Source organism: Stegodyphus dumicola, chromosome 2 (genome assembly GCF_044657685.1).
Source record: "Stegodyphus dumicola isolate Sdum_Otavi_A_Nest chromosome 2, ASM4465768v1".
In the NCBI taxonomy this organism is placed as follows: Eukaryota; Metazoa; Arthropoda; class Arachnida; order Araneae; family Eresidae; genus Stegodyphus; species Stegodyphus dumicola.
Window position 1 is genome coordinate 278,833,473 of NC_140769.1, and position 14,337 is coordinate 278,847,809.

Consider the following 14,337-nt stretch of genomic DNA (forward strand, 5'->3'; position numbering starts at 1 on the left):
TCAGTTTTCACTTCGCGAAAAGACAAAAATACTAATTATTAAATTACTAATTATTTAAAATTACTAATTATTAAAAATTAAATTACTTATTAAAAATTAAGTAAATCTCAAACACTTATTTCCTCGAAAAAATTTCAGAACGGATTAAGCATGATTTAATTCGCAATAATAAATGAAGGCGTTATTTTTGTTGTTGCGAAGCTAAGTCTCTCTAGATTGGCAACAAATCTACAATTCTGCAGTTTCAAATGTAAACAAATATGTCCGCCATGTTATTTAAAACTTAACCGCACTTAAACAGCTTTTAAATTGTTGATAATTGTACAAATATTGCTTCCAGAATTACGAAAGGCATAAAAACCTTAACCGGAAGATAAGAACAACAGAATTCAATCATTTTTAAAGCAAAAAATGTACAATTTACAAACATATAAGAGTAAAGAAACTGAGATCACTGTGCCGAGTAACAAAGTGGATATATATATAAATATAGTATTTATATACGTTTGGTGCGGCCGACTGCAACCAAAATACGAGGTGCAGCACATCTACATGTTATAGCTGTCCTATATACAAAATTTCAACGTTCTGAGGCTACTCGTTTTTGCGAGGTACGTACGTACATACGTTCGTACAGACGCCACCAAAAATTCTCTTCAGAATTCATTTTAAAGCAGTTTTATAATTATTTTGGAGGAAACGAGTCTTTTATTCTGTCCTTACGTACAGATATCACGCAAAAACATCGTTAAATTGCATTCGATAGCGGTCAAAATGGATATTTTCGTTGAAATATGCTGCTTGAAACTTTCGCGATTACAATACTTCCTTTTTACTTCATACAAGGAAGTAAAAAACGTTATTTGTAGTTTTTTAAATCACATTTACAGTTTTACGTCGTATTTCGATGAAAAGGAATATCTGTTCATCATCACCAGAAATTAGATAAAGGATAAAAGAAATTAAATAAAATATGGAAACACTCTCAGGCATATCAGAAGAAGCGATTGAATTTTTACTCAACTTTCATTTTCCTATTTTTAGAATCACAAGCATTTTTTACGCTTGCTGTTGATCGAGAATTCACACACCTTCCAATGCTATGAATTTAGTGACTTTAGTAGCAATTTTTTTGGAATAAAAATGAGTTATCTTATCTCTGTTATTAAATAAAAAAGAATCTATATGTACGGTGGCAACAACCAAATGTTTAACACAGTCGTCGCCTGAACATATGCACCTCGAAGACCAAAATTTTGTATTTCGAATTTGTATTTTATTTATTTTACGTTCTGTGCGAACTTGACAAATGAATTTTTGATTAACACAGACTTAAAAGCAATGTGTTGCCACTGGGCAAAGTCTAAGATACTTGTGTTTCAAATTTGATCAACAAATTCAGCGATTTTGAGGAAATGTGTTGCCACTGTACGAAATAAAATATTTCTATATTTTACGCGTCAGTTTGTTGCTATCCTGCCCAGCGTAATATATATTTATTTTTTCTTTAAGCTGTAGATTATTGATTAAAAGAATAAAAGACTGAAAAACAATTATCGTAATACTTCATTTCTACTACAATTAATTAATATCTGCACTCGTCAAATGCCATTAATTAAAATAATTATATATTTATTTTTTTATAATAACTATTTTAGGCAGATGACTGCCCAAGCAGCAAGTTTATTAAAAAATCTCAGAAAATAATCCGTAAGCTTAAACATTGCTGTATGGTGTATTAAAAGAAATTTTAAACAAAATATTTCTTTTTCTTTTTATTATGCTTTTCAGATTTTATGTTACACACCAAAGGGGTGTTACTTTAACGTTTTGTGGGTTACCTTTATTCATTAAATATCATGTTCTTCGCTTTTAAACCACATAAAATTCAATTCAAAAGCAATATCACAAAATATTTAAATAATTCATATCTTTAGAATTTCCGATACACAGTCTCGCGCGCTGAGATAATTTTTTTTTTTTTTTTTTTTTCCCGTACAATGTTGTCATTGCTTGCTTTGAAATCGTTGAGTTTGTTCATCAAAAATACGTTAACGTTTTACAGAATTTGAAATAGATTATAAACCAAATTCGAATTTCAAAATTAGGGCTTCCAAATATCCATGTTCGGTTGGAAGAATGCGTTATTCAAAGTTTGGTGGCTCTAGGTTCCGTTTTTTAACACTGCGAGAAGTACCGTTTTTTCAGGCATTCATGCAGATTCTTCATTATTTAATTTCTTTAAATATGATACATAGCGATAATATTTGGTGGCAGGTGGCAACAGTTTGAAAAGTAAACCAACGCAGAAAGTGAAACAAAGCAAAATGCCGTTTTGAAACTATTAGCGCTTTGGGTCGAACGCCGTTTTGGGCTAAAAAAGAAATTTAATTATTCGATGATAATGAAACTTTTCTTATTTTTAAACAAGAAATTAAGCATTATTTTATTTCCTAAGCACTAAAACAGCTTTAAATACATAACCATCTACAATCGAATTTTCTAAACTCATATAAGCTAATTCATATTCATATAACCGGAATCAGGAAAAATTTCCAGGACAGTTACGATAAACCTTAAAAAGGAAAAAAGAATACAAATGAGGAAAACCTAATCGCAGTTTGGGATTTTTACTGACAAGGGAAGTGATATGTTTGCTGGAGAATTTATATTATTAAAGCACATATTTTCAACTACAGAAATTTTAATATGCAGTATTAAGTTAAATTTTAATAATATTATGTTTTTTTAAATATTAAACGCAACATTTAAAAGCAAAATCTGCATCACTTTTTTATTGTGTTTCTAGCTGTACTATGAAACATTTGCGTTTTAAAGAAAACGCCATTTTGCAAAGCGAAATTACCATTTTCCACTACACAAATGAAAATCTCTATCTTCAACAGCACAATCAAAATTATCTGGAAACAAAATAAACAAAAAGGATTTGTTTATTTATCTCAACAAAGAGGAAGACATGAAAATATGCCCAGTTCTGTTTTTACTTATTATGCATATTCCGAAACGAAAAATGCAGAGATGATTGAATTAAAAAATTGCATATTACGATAAACCTTAAAAATCGCTTTTAAACGCGGACAACTTAATAAATATATCATTCTAAAAATTATAAAATAAATCATTAACTGTGTCTTCAAACTGAATCTCAGTTTCTGATAATATTGCTTAATTTAAAATTTCATTCTTAAACGTTACGTAACATTTTACATTGTATTACAATACTTTACATTACATTACCTTATATTTCACATTGCATTTATATTACAACAAGTTTTTTCTTACACACCTAATAGTTTTTTGTGTGTATATTTCATATACAGGAAATACGAAACTAGAACGTTCAGATGAATTTCTATAAATCAGTACTTATTACTTAATCACGTGTGAATATCAATAAAATGTATTCTTGTAGTTAAATAATAATTTTTACAGCGATTCTTATTTCTTAGCACGTTAAATTAATTTTGTTATGCTTTTAAAGAAAATTTTATATTGTTGACTGATGATTAAGGCAAAAAGGGGCAATTTGCTGAGAAGGGGTATTATTAATTTCGTTTTGGCATTTTGCGTTGATTCAATATAAATGGCGAATCACTTTTTAAATCGTTACCACCAAATATTAGAGCCCTATATTATATTTAAATTAATTAAATAATGAAGGATCTGCATGAATGTACGTATGTTTCTCGCACTGTGAAAAAACTACGGTACCTAGAGGCATTTAATTTTGAATAACGCAGTCCTCCATTCGAATATGGGCAAGTGGAACTCCAACTTCGGGATTTATTATCTTATCTATTTCATATTTTATTAAACATTAAAGAATTTTTTATTAACCAACTCAACGATTTCAAAGCAAGCAATGACAACAGTGTACAGAAGGAAAAAAAAATTTATATACAGAACACAAGACTGTGTACCGGAAATTCTGAAAACATGCTCTTTTAAATATTGTGGGATATTGCTGTTATGTTAAATTTAATTTAATGATTTATGTGCGAAGAACATGATATTTAATAAGGTAAAATGATAAACGATAAAAAACGACAAAACGCGATAAAACACGGCCCTTTGGTCGTAAGAGAAAATCTGAAAGTTTTCAGATGATTTTTTTAAATACTTAAATGTTTGTGCTAGAATAAATTAGTGTTACTTCTGCATAACGAAGCTCGGCAACGTCCCAAAAAAAATCTAAAAGCTTTCAAATTTTATATTAAGCCCAAAGGGGCGTTTTGTTTAACGTTTTATGTGTTACAATTATTTATTAAATATCATGGTCACTTGAAACAAATTTCTAATATACAGTGTCGAGCGCTGAAGATAAAAAAAAAAAAAAAAAAATTCTTACAGTGTTGCCACTGCATGCTTTGAAATCCTCGAGTTTGTTAATAGAAAATTCGTTTCGTAAGTTTTACAAAATATGAAATAGATAATAAAACAAATTCCATATTCTAAATTAGGGCTTCCAGATGCCCATATTCAGGTGGAGACGTACGTTATTCAAAATTGGATGGCTCTAGGTACCTTTGTTTTATCACAATGCGAGAAGCATATATACATTTATGCAGATTCTTCATTATTTAATTTCTTTAAATATAACACAGGGCGCTAATATTTTGTGGCAACAATCTAAAAAGTGGAACGGACATTTAAAGTTTTCGATGCAAAATGCCTAAACAAAATTAATAGCCTCTTTAAGGCTAACGCTCTTTAGGCAAAAAAAAAAAAAAAAAAAAAAGGGAGCGCCAAACGATGTATACGTATATATATTGGCGAGAAAGGATTCTACTTATGTTCAGACGCAAGAAGTTTTAAAAAGATTTTGTGCTAACCCTGTATATTTGTGCATCATTCTTTCAGCATGTTGCCTTCTTTTATGGAATATATTCCTTATAATATTGCCTAATTTGGCAAGCGTGATGCTGTTTGAAACTTACAAATGAATCTCTTGGAAGTTCTATATTTCAACACCTAGATTGAAATGTTTTTAAAGACTGTTAACTCCGATTTTTATTCTATTTGCGTTCTATTTCAGCCAAGCAAACTCTTTAACTTGTTAAATAAAGATTTCGTAGATATTCTAACTTGTGATTCTATAATAAAACTGTGCTAAGTAAAGAATAGTGCACTCAAACCCCTTAAATACACGACATAGCGGTTTGCTTTGTTACTTGTGTAGAATAAAATACAGAAAATTTATCGTCTTATCAGTTATGTTGTACTTATATCGGAGATTTTTAGTCCAAAATAATGTACGAGTATTTGGCGCAATTTCAACATGAAAACTAATTCGAAAAGTTTAACTATAAGTGGTACTTCGGTTACAAATATAAATATTTGAACATTTTTTAATTCGGGACTTTTTAAAAAACCTGCTATTACAGTGCAATTAAAGCAGCTACATAAACACTACAATTAAATTAATTCTTTTAAAAGGGGTCAATTGAAGCTTCTTAGATAAATATAAATTGTGTAAAAATAATAACTGAATTTTTAACTCAAAACGTAACAAATCAAATAATGGGGGGGGGGGGAGGACAATTTCTACGCAAAAACAGAATCAATTACAAATCAGGTATTTTCATATTATTCTTCAAAATACCTTATATATAGTAATCATACAAGTGCTTCAATAATATTCCAGTTCACGAGAAATGTAAGAATATTCTACTCCAATAGAAAATTATATGGCAATCTCGTGCAGAAATTATATCCTTTAAACTTCAGTTATAACCGGATATATATTTTTCCTAACAATAAAAATAAAAGGACCTTTCTTTACACATAGTAAAATCATTCAGTAAAAATTGATAGTTAGAGACACGGAAAATTCTACAAATCGATTTTTAAATAAAAGTAACTGTGAGCTGCAATATTGTTTGTTCTCCAAGGAACAAAAAACACATTTCATACTTGTTAAAAGTTTGTTTACGTCTAAAATTAAAAAAAAAAGTCGCTTGGAAAATTATGTTTTTTGCACACTTATTTGACTCTTCCCAAACTTTCCCAGATTATTTTACTGTCATCTTAATTTAATAATTATAACTAAAATATTAGAGAAAGCTATTAAGAAATATATACGACTATTAAGAAATTAAATATATGAAATTGGCATCTTTGTTAATATTTCAATTCCCAGACTATGTTATTGTAAATATTTCTTAACAATAAAACATTAAATCTGTTAATATTTAATTCTTTTTTCATATTTTTTGCGAATTAAAATAGTTATCAGACCATGAAATACAAATTTAATTAGCAAATTCTAAGAATTATATGATAATTTTAACTTTTAGACATGCTATTGCATGCACTTCATTTAATAGCTTATCATAGATTTATATGGTATGAAGATTTTTAACTGATGATACAAAAAGCAAAAACTCTATAAAATTTTATTAAATTGTTGTTTTAAGTTCAGTATTTTTTTTCCTTTTATTTATAGATTTTACTAGCACTACCTTCATGCATTGTCAAAACTTTAAATTATAGCATTTATTCACATAATTTAAACATCTTAATTTTTGGCAATAAATTGAAACATAGGTACCTCAAGTAATGTTTTATACATTTACCCCTTTCAAATTCCTTCTGTCAGGTAACAAGTATGATAATTGAACAACCTCCCTGCCATATAAGATAATTGTAACAATGTGATAATGTGATGGAAGTGTTCTTTTGTCTAAGAATAAAAATTCGAATATTGTTAAAATATCAAATACTATACAATTATAAAACAGATCAAAAGCTATAGAATTATAAAACTCAGGAAAGATATCAAATACTGTAGAATTATACTCTTTGTATAACCTTTTAGCATTTAATTTGTAAAATAAAATGTCTGTTTAAATTATTATAAAGTTTACTTAATAAAAAAACCTAAAAACGATTGCCTCATATATTGGAATGAAATATTTTTTCCTTGTTTCAAAGAAGCGATCAAAAATTTTAAAAAAGGCTCTATACAATCATAGAGCCACACAGCCAACAATAGAGCCATTTTTCCTCTGGTTTCGTTTTTTTAAAACGGAGATATTTCAGAGAACTAAAATAGCCATTTTGTTTTTTTTAGTATGCAAACTTAATACTGCAAAATAATATTAAACAGAATTCGAAAAACAGCTTAAAAATGACACTACATCTTTCTGTGTTTGAAAAGGCAAACTTTTGTGATTATCTTTCAAAATAAAAGAATTTTTACGATACTATTTGTTAAAAGTAAACTTTTAAAGAACAATATCTTATACTGTTAAATCTTCATCCTGAACGCATTTTACTGTCTTACTAAAAATTTCTGAAACATGAAACAATAAAAGAAGAAAATTAAAATGAATTTTTGAAAAAAGGTACTTACAGCTTTACAGTTCCTGAACTTAAGTCGTTAGGCACAAAAGTTAATGACCGATTCGAACAATCTGCCTGGATAGCGTATTCTGGCCCCAGACATTCACAAAAGATGGAACAGCCAGCTTGGTCTGGATGTTCCGAAATTGCAGTGGAAAATTCGCTGGCACAAGTCTTGATGCACATTCCAGTTAAGAAACACAAAAAAGCAAACAGCAGACGATTTACGGATGATCGAGGTATATTAATCTTCACAACGTGACGACTGCGGCGAATTGGTTCTAAACTCCACATTTCCATGAGAAGTTCTATGAAACTTACAGTCGTTTCTTGTGTTTATATCTACGAATATCGTTTGCATTACACTTACACATTGTTAAGTACTTCTTGTCATTTGTTAATTTTTTCTTCATTATTTTATACATGTATTTAATAATCAACACTGCTTCGAATTTTAACTATATCTAAGATTTTAATTCTGAATCACTCACATTCAAAACATCTTTCGTAAGTACTAATCAGAAATTGTTGCAATGTATCTTCAATTGAATGTGCCCTCATTTATTCGGAACAGAGTTGCACGGTTTTTGATGCAGTTAAAGATGCAACATTTTATCCAATTTTCATTTAAAACGACATTTGGAAGCTTGGTATGAAAATACAGCATACTTTCAAGTAATATAAATATGAATAATTTTCTTCAGAAATAATTTTTTAACTTTTCCGTACACTTAAATGTGAGGTGATCATTTGTGAAGTAAGAATTGTTTATCGTTTGCAGATTTATGGGAAATCAGCAATTTTCTTCAAATGGAACATCACATATATGCATTAAACTCTTCTAAATAAAATTTCTTTTTGTCACAGATAAATAAATTTTAAATCTTAAAACTATATTTAATTGCACTAATTCTCACATTTCCTTCCCCCCCCCTTTTTTTTTTTTTCTTTTTACATTCGGAAGTAATAAAACATCTTATCACACTTAAATAGCTAATTTTGTTATATGATCACATTGATAAATAAATATTTGCATAATAACTTATCATATGATTTTAAGTACCATAAAGATTCGTATTTTTCTTGCTAGGAACAATATATTTCAAACATTTATCTAAATTTGCATTTTATGAGTAAACTAATTGACGTAGTAGTGCTGTCACCAAATAATATATTATGCAGCAACTTCGATGTCTGAATCAATAAACAGTTTTGTTTTCGAATCAAACATATTTTTCTTCTAATGGAATAAATAGAGAAATAATTTCTCATCTTTAAAGGAGAAATCTTGCAATAAATGTCAAGATTCCGGAACCAGAAACATACATTTTAGAAAGTTTCTTTCTCGAGAAAACTTTGGTCACGTACAATTAGAAGAAGATAAAAAAAAAACTCACATAAAACGTGAACCGGTTTTTGATTTGACGGCATTGTTCAACCGCCATTAAACAAATTTCGTCTGGATAAAAGCTGGGTATATCTCCGCAAGAAGAGCAGACGATACATTGTGGCAGCGCCGCAGAAACCAGAGCATCGCAGAAACCACACCACGTGCATACTTCATCCTACGGGACGTCTACGATCGAAGAACGAAACACACACAAAACTTCCCACGATCACGATTCCGAATAAGAGATACTTTGTCAACAAGTAACTAAAGTTTAATTTCTTTTTAAAGATAAGAAGCGGCCAGGTCTTTTATTTTAAACGCATGTTTTTGCGCGTCGAAGAGAAAGACAGAAGTCAAGAGAGAGAGGAAAAAAAAGAGTCCTGATTATGTGGTTGTGTTAGTGTTCTCTAGGTAGGTAGGCGCTGCTTTACACCCTCGGGCTGCAGGCCACAGTTACGTGTTGCCAACTCTTCCAGTTTCGGTGAAGCGAGTGCCACCTCAAAACACGATCTCGTAATAATTCCGAGGGTTACCTTCCGAGCGCCAAACGATCGCCAACGTGCTCGTTAAAACCTCGCCAAGGCATTAACTTCCACAGAACATGTCTTAAAGAAAAGAGAACCGAATTTGGGTCGGCGAAAATGAGTGAAACTGAAAGTGAAAAAGCCTCGAAATAAATGACTCACACACTTTACGGGATAGTATGGAAATATTCTTCCACTTTTCCGCGGACAGTTATTTAAAGTAATTTCTCCTTCGCAGGGTTTTTGAAATTGAATTACAAAAGGTGTGTCTGGGGGATGCTTTTACAAAAAAGGGCTTCCATGAAAAGAAAGCAGCTGTTACTCGCTCAATTCGATAAAAAATTACTTCCGAATAAATACATTATTATTTTTATATTAATTTATATTCATTGCTTATTTTATATTAATTTACATTTATTAGTCCAAAGGGTTTTGTCCCTGATGGACTATTGTTTTCGTTTTGCGATGTTGCGTCGAATCACTCTGAATGTCAGTTTCACTTTTCAGACTGTTGCCACCTAATATTATCGCCCTGTATTATATTCAAAGAAATTAAATAATGAAGAATCTGCCTAAATGTAGGTTTCTCGCATTGTGATAAAACAACGGTACCTACAGCCATCGAATTTTGAATAACGTAATCCTCCTGCGAATATAGTCATCTGGAAGCCAAAATTTCAAATTTGGAATATGTTTTATTACCGATTTCATATTTTGTAAAATTTTCACGAATTTTTGATTAACAAACTCAAGGATTTCAAAGCGAGCCATGGCAACATTGTACATAAAAAACATTTTTATCTCCAGCGCGCCAGACTGTGTATCGAAATTCTAAAGATAAGCTTAATTTAAAATTATTTTGCGATATTGCTCTTGAACTGAATTTTATGGTTTAAGAAGAACAAGATTTTTTCATTATATATATATATATATATATATTATTATTATTACTATTATTTATTAGATCAAAGGGGCAATTTGCCCAGAAGAACTATTAATTTCGTTTTGGTACTTTGCGTTGAAATGGCGATTCACTTTTCAAATTGTTGCCACCGAATATTACAGCCCTCTGTTATATTTAAAGAAATTTAATAATGAAGAATCTGCATGAAAGCATGAATGTTTCTCGCATTGTGATAAAACAATGGCTACAGCCATCCAGTTTTGAATAACGTAGTCCTCCTGCGAATATGGGCATGTGGAAGCCAAAATTTAGAATTTGGAATTTGTTTTATTATCTATTTCATATTTTGCAAAACTTTAACGAATTTTTGATTAACAAACTCAACAATTTCGAAGCGAAAAATGGCAACACTGTACAAAAATTAATGAATAAATAAATTTATCTCCAGCGCGCGACGCTGTGCATGGGAAATTTTAAAGGTATGTTCATTTTAAAATTATTTCGCGAAATTGCTGTTGAACTGAATTTTATAGTTTAAGTGAGAAGAACATGATATTTAATATATAAAGGTAGCACATAAAATGTTGGAAAAACAGCCTTTTGGGTGTAATTTAAAATTTAAAATTGTTTTCCATATTTCGATTCTACGATTCAAATTATGCCGAACTGCCACGTTTTGTAAAAATCGCGCGGGTTGTTTTTAAAAAATTAACTGTCAAAATATTTGATATATATTCATTAATATCTCTTTTTTTTATTAAACTTACTTGATTCCTTCTTTCAGAATTCGAAATTTAGACTTAATCCAAATATAATGCACACATTTTTTATTGTTTATTTTTAAATTTTGTATTTTTAAATATTTTTTATAAATTTCCGAAAAACGTTTTGTATTATATAACCCATAGAATTTTTAACATCATTTTAAACTAGATGTATTTCTAAGCACAAACGCAAAAACTTAATTTTTTTTTTTACTCAAAATTTTCAAAGATATATGTGAATTTATATATTGGTGCATTTTGAAATTTGACATGTTTATTATAAGCGATAATAAGTTAAATATGCTTTACGCACTTTATTAAATTTATTTAAAAGAATGAACCATGCCTTTTTTTTCGCTCGTGCACAATGGAAAAAAAAAGAATTTCTCCGTAAATTTCGCACAAAAATTTACACAATCTAATATTTAGGCATAATTTGAGCCGTAGAATCGAAATATGGAAAAAAATTGGCATGCCATTTCAGAAAAGTCCGATTCAGAACAATCCCATTTCAGAACAGTCAGATTTGGGGTTAAAATACTTATATGAGAACAATGCTATATATAAATATAATACATATCCTTAGTCGCGCTTTCTAGACGTGTAAAACCCAGTTTGAATTTCGTTAATCGCCCAGTAGAACAGGAGCTATAGAACTTTTTAGTCCAATGAGATTTGAGTCCCGAAGGACTATTACTTTCTTTTTGGCATTTTGCATCGGACTCCTATAAATATCGGTTCACTTTTCAGATTGTTGCCACAAAATGTTAGAGTCCTACATTATATTTGAAGAAATTAAATAATGAAAAATCTGCATAAATGTATGTCTATTTCTCGCATTGTGATAAAACAACGGTATCTAGAGCCATCCAATTATGAATGACGTAATCCTACTGCGAATATGGGCATCTGAAATCCCAAATTTGAAATTTGGAATTTGTTTTATGATAGATTTCATATTTTTGTAAAACTTTAACGCATTTTTGTGTAACAAACTCAAGGATTTCAAAGCGAGCAATGGCAACACTCTACGGAGGGGGGGGGAACCTTTTTATCTCCAACGCGTCGAACAGTGTATCGGAAATTCTAAAGATATGCTTATTTTAAAATTATTTTTGCGATGTTGCTTTTGAACTGAATTTTATAGTTTAAATGCGAAGAACGTGATATTTAATAAATAAAGGCAACAGACAAAATGTTAAAAAACGCCCCTTTGGACGTAATTTAAAACCTGAAATATTTCAGATTTTTTTTTCGCAGTATACATGAGCCATTTTCAATATATAATAATTGTGTCTGCAGAAATCCAGTTGCTTAAAACCTCAGCATAAAACCTACTGAGAATTATCGTTTCATTGATTTGAGTTATTTATTTAATCAAAATGTGTAAAATACGAGAGAGTTTCCATTGCATATCGCATGTGTAGATTATGTATTTGATTCAAATCCTTTTGATACACTTCTTCAAACAAGAACAAAAACACTTTTTGGATACCATTCGCGTAGTAATTGGTAATGAAAGTATAAGAAGTTGTTGTCTTGTCTATGTATTTCATGGAAAAATTATTGCCAGACCCTCAAAGAGGCTGGACTCGAACTTCCAATCCAGTTTTGAGGGATAGCACCCAGGGGGAGGGATACGAAGGTCTCCAACCCTTCTCCTCTTCCACCAAACCACACGAGAGCACTTTCGGCTCACCATATATTTAGAATGCCCCCATGTCGCAAAGACACTATACATTTACAAATATCTGTGCCTTCTCCGGGATTCGAACTTGGGCCCTTTGGTACTGCAGTATGCTCCCTTAGCCATGTTTCTGTGAGGAATAGTCCTTAGAGCTTTTTGCCGTATTCAGTTAAACAAACACGAACCTTAAAAAGTCTTCGATTTCAGGCTGTTTAACGTGCTGCATCGAAATGAAATATGCAACAAATTATTTAAAAATAAAAAATAAAAATAAAAATTTTAAATTACGTCCAAAAGAGCGTTTTTTAATGTTTTGTGTGTTACCTTTATTTATTAAATATCATGTTCTTCACACTTAAACTATAAAGTTCAGTTCAACTGCAATGTCGCAAAGTAATTTTAAAATGAGCATATCCTTTAGAAATAAGGTTTCATCAACAATTTGTTTTAACGTTTTGTGTGTTACCTTTATTTATTAAATATCATGTTCTCCGTATTCAAGCCATAAAATTCAGTTCAATAGCAAAATCCCAAAATAATTTTTAAATGATCAAAGCTTTAGAATTTCCGATACACAGTTCCGCGCGCTGGAGATAAAAAGTTTTTTTTTTTTTTTTTTTTTTTCGTAGAGTGTTGCCATTGCTCGCTCCTAAATCACTGAACTTGTTAATCAAAAATTCGTTAAAGTTTTTCAAATTATGAAATCGATAATAAAAGAAATACCAAATATCAAATGCTCATATTCGCAGTAGGATGACGTCATTCAAAATTGGATGGCTCTAGGTAAGGTTGTTTTATCACAATGCGAGACAAATACGTACATTTATGCAGATTCTTCATTATTTAATTTCTTCAAATATAATGCAGGATGATAATATTCGGTGGAAACAGTTTGAAAAGTGAAACGCACATTCAGAATGATTCGACCCCAAATCGATCGCAAAACGAAAACAATGAGTCCCTTAGGGATAAAGCCCCTTTGGAATAATAATAACAATATTCAATATTAATAACGTACAATAATATAATTAATTAATATAATAATATAAACAGTTATTTTGTTTACTACATCTTCTTCTCTCTATGAACTACGAAGTATAAAATTAAATAAATAAAGTATTTTTATTTTATGTCTTAAATAAATACATATAGAAATTAAAAAAATCTCAAGCTATAAGGTATTTCTCCCACTTCCCTAGCGTGCCTTCGTGGTGTAGTGGTTCTGCACGCTGGGCCGGTATTCCAGATGTCCGTGGTTCGATTCCTGGCGAAGGCGGTTGCTAATTTTTCATCTCTCTTGCTTCCAAAAAAATCCTAATGACTCTACATTGGCGCCCGAACTAAAGGGTTGTGGATGATGATTCTCCGCACCCAGGATTTGGCGACTAGGTCCCCTAAAACCCTAGTCGCCCTTTAAAAAGGGGAGTATATAAGGTATTTCTCCCACTTCCCTAGCCTGCCTTCGTGGTGTAGTGGTTCTGCACACTGGGCCGGTATTGCCGAGGCCCGTGGTTCGAGTTCCGGCGAAGGCGTTTGCTATTTTTCATCTTTTCTGCCTCTAAAAAAATCCTAATGCCTCTACAAAGCAATCACAACATTTTTTGTCATATGTGTTTAAAATGAGAACGAGGGGGCGAAAAAAAAACAAAAACAGGGTATTAGCAGAAATTTAAGAAAAAAGAAAAGTGAGTAGGGGTGAAAGC

The 14,337-nt window shown here is 30.6% G+C and overlaps 1 protein-coding gene across 1 annotated transcript in view; it reads right to left on the minus strand.

The window, feature by feature from the left end:
* The window catches only part of LOC118184723 (uncharacterized), a 585,346-nt gene extending 576,101 nt beyond the window's left edge, over positions 1–9,245 (minus strand). Inside the window, exon 1 of the mRNA XM_085812207.1 lies at positions 7,376–9,245. Within this exon, the coding sequence (XP_085668333.1) occupies positions 7,376–7,665 (290 nt within the window). The 5' untranslated portion in view covers positions 7,666–9,245. The remainder of the gene's footprint in view (positions 1–7,375) is intronic.
* Between the last annotated feature and the right edge of the window lie 5,092 nt (positions 9,246–14,337).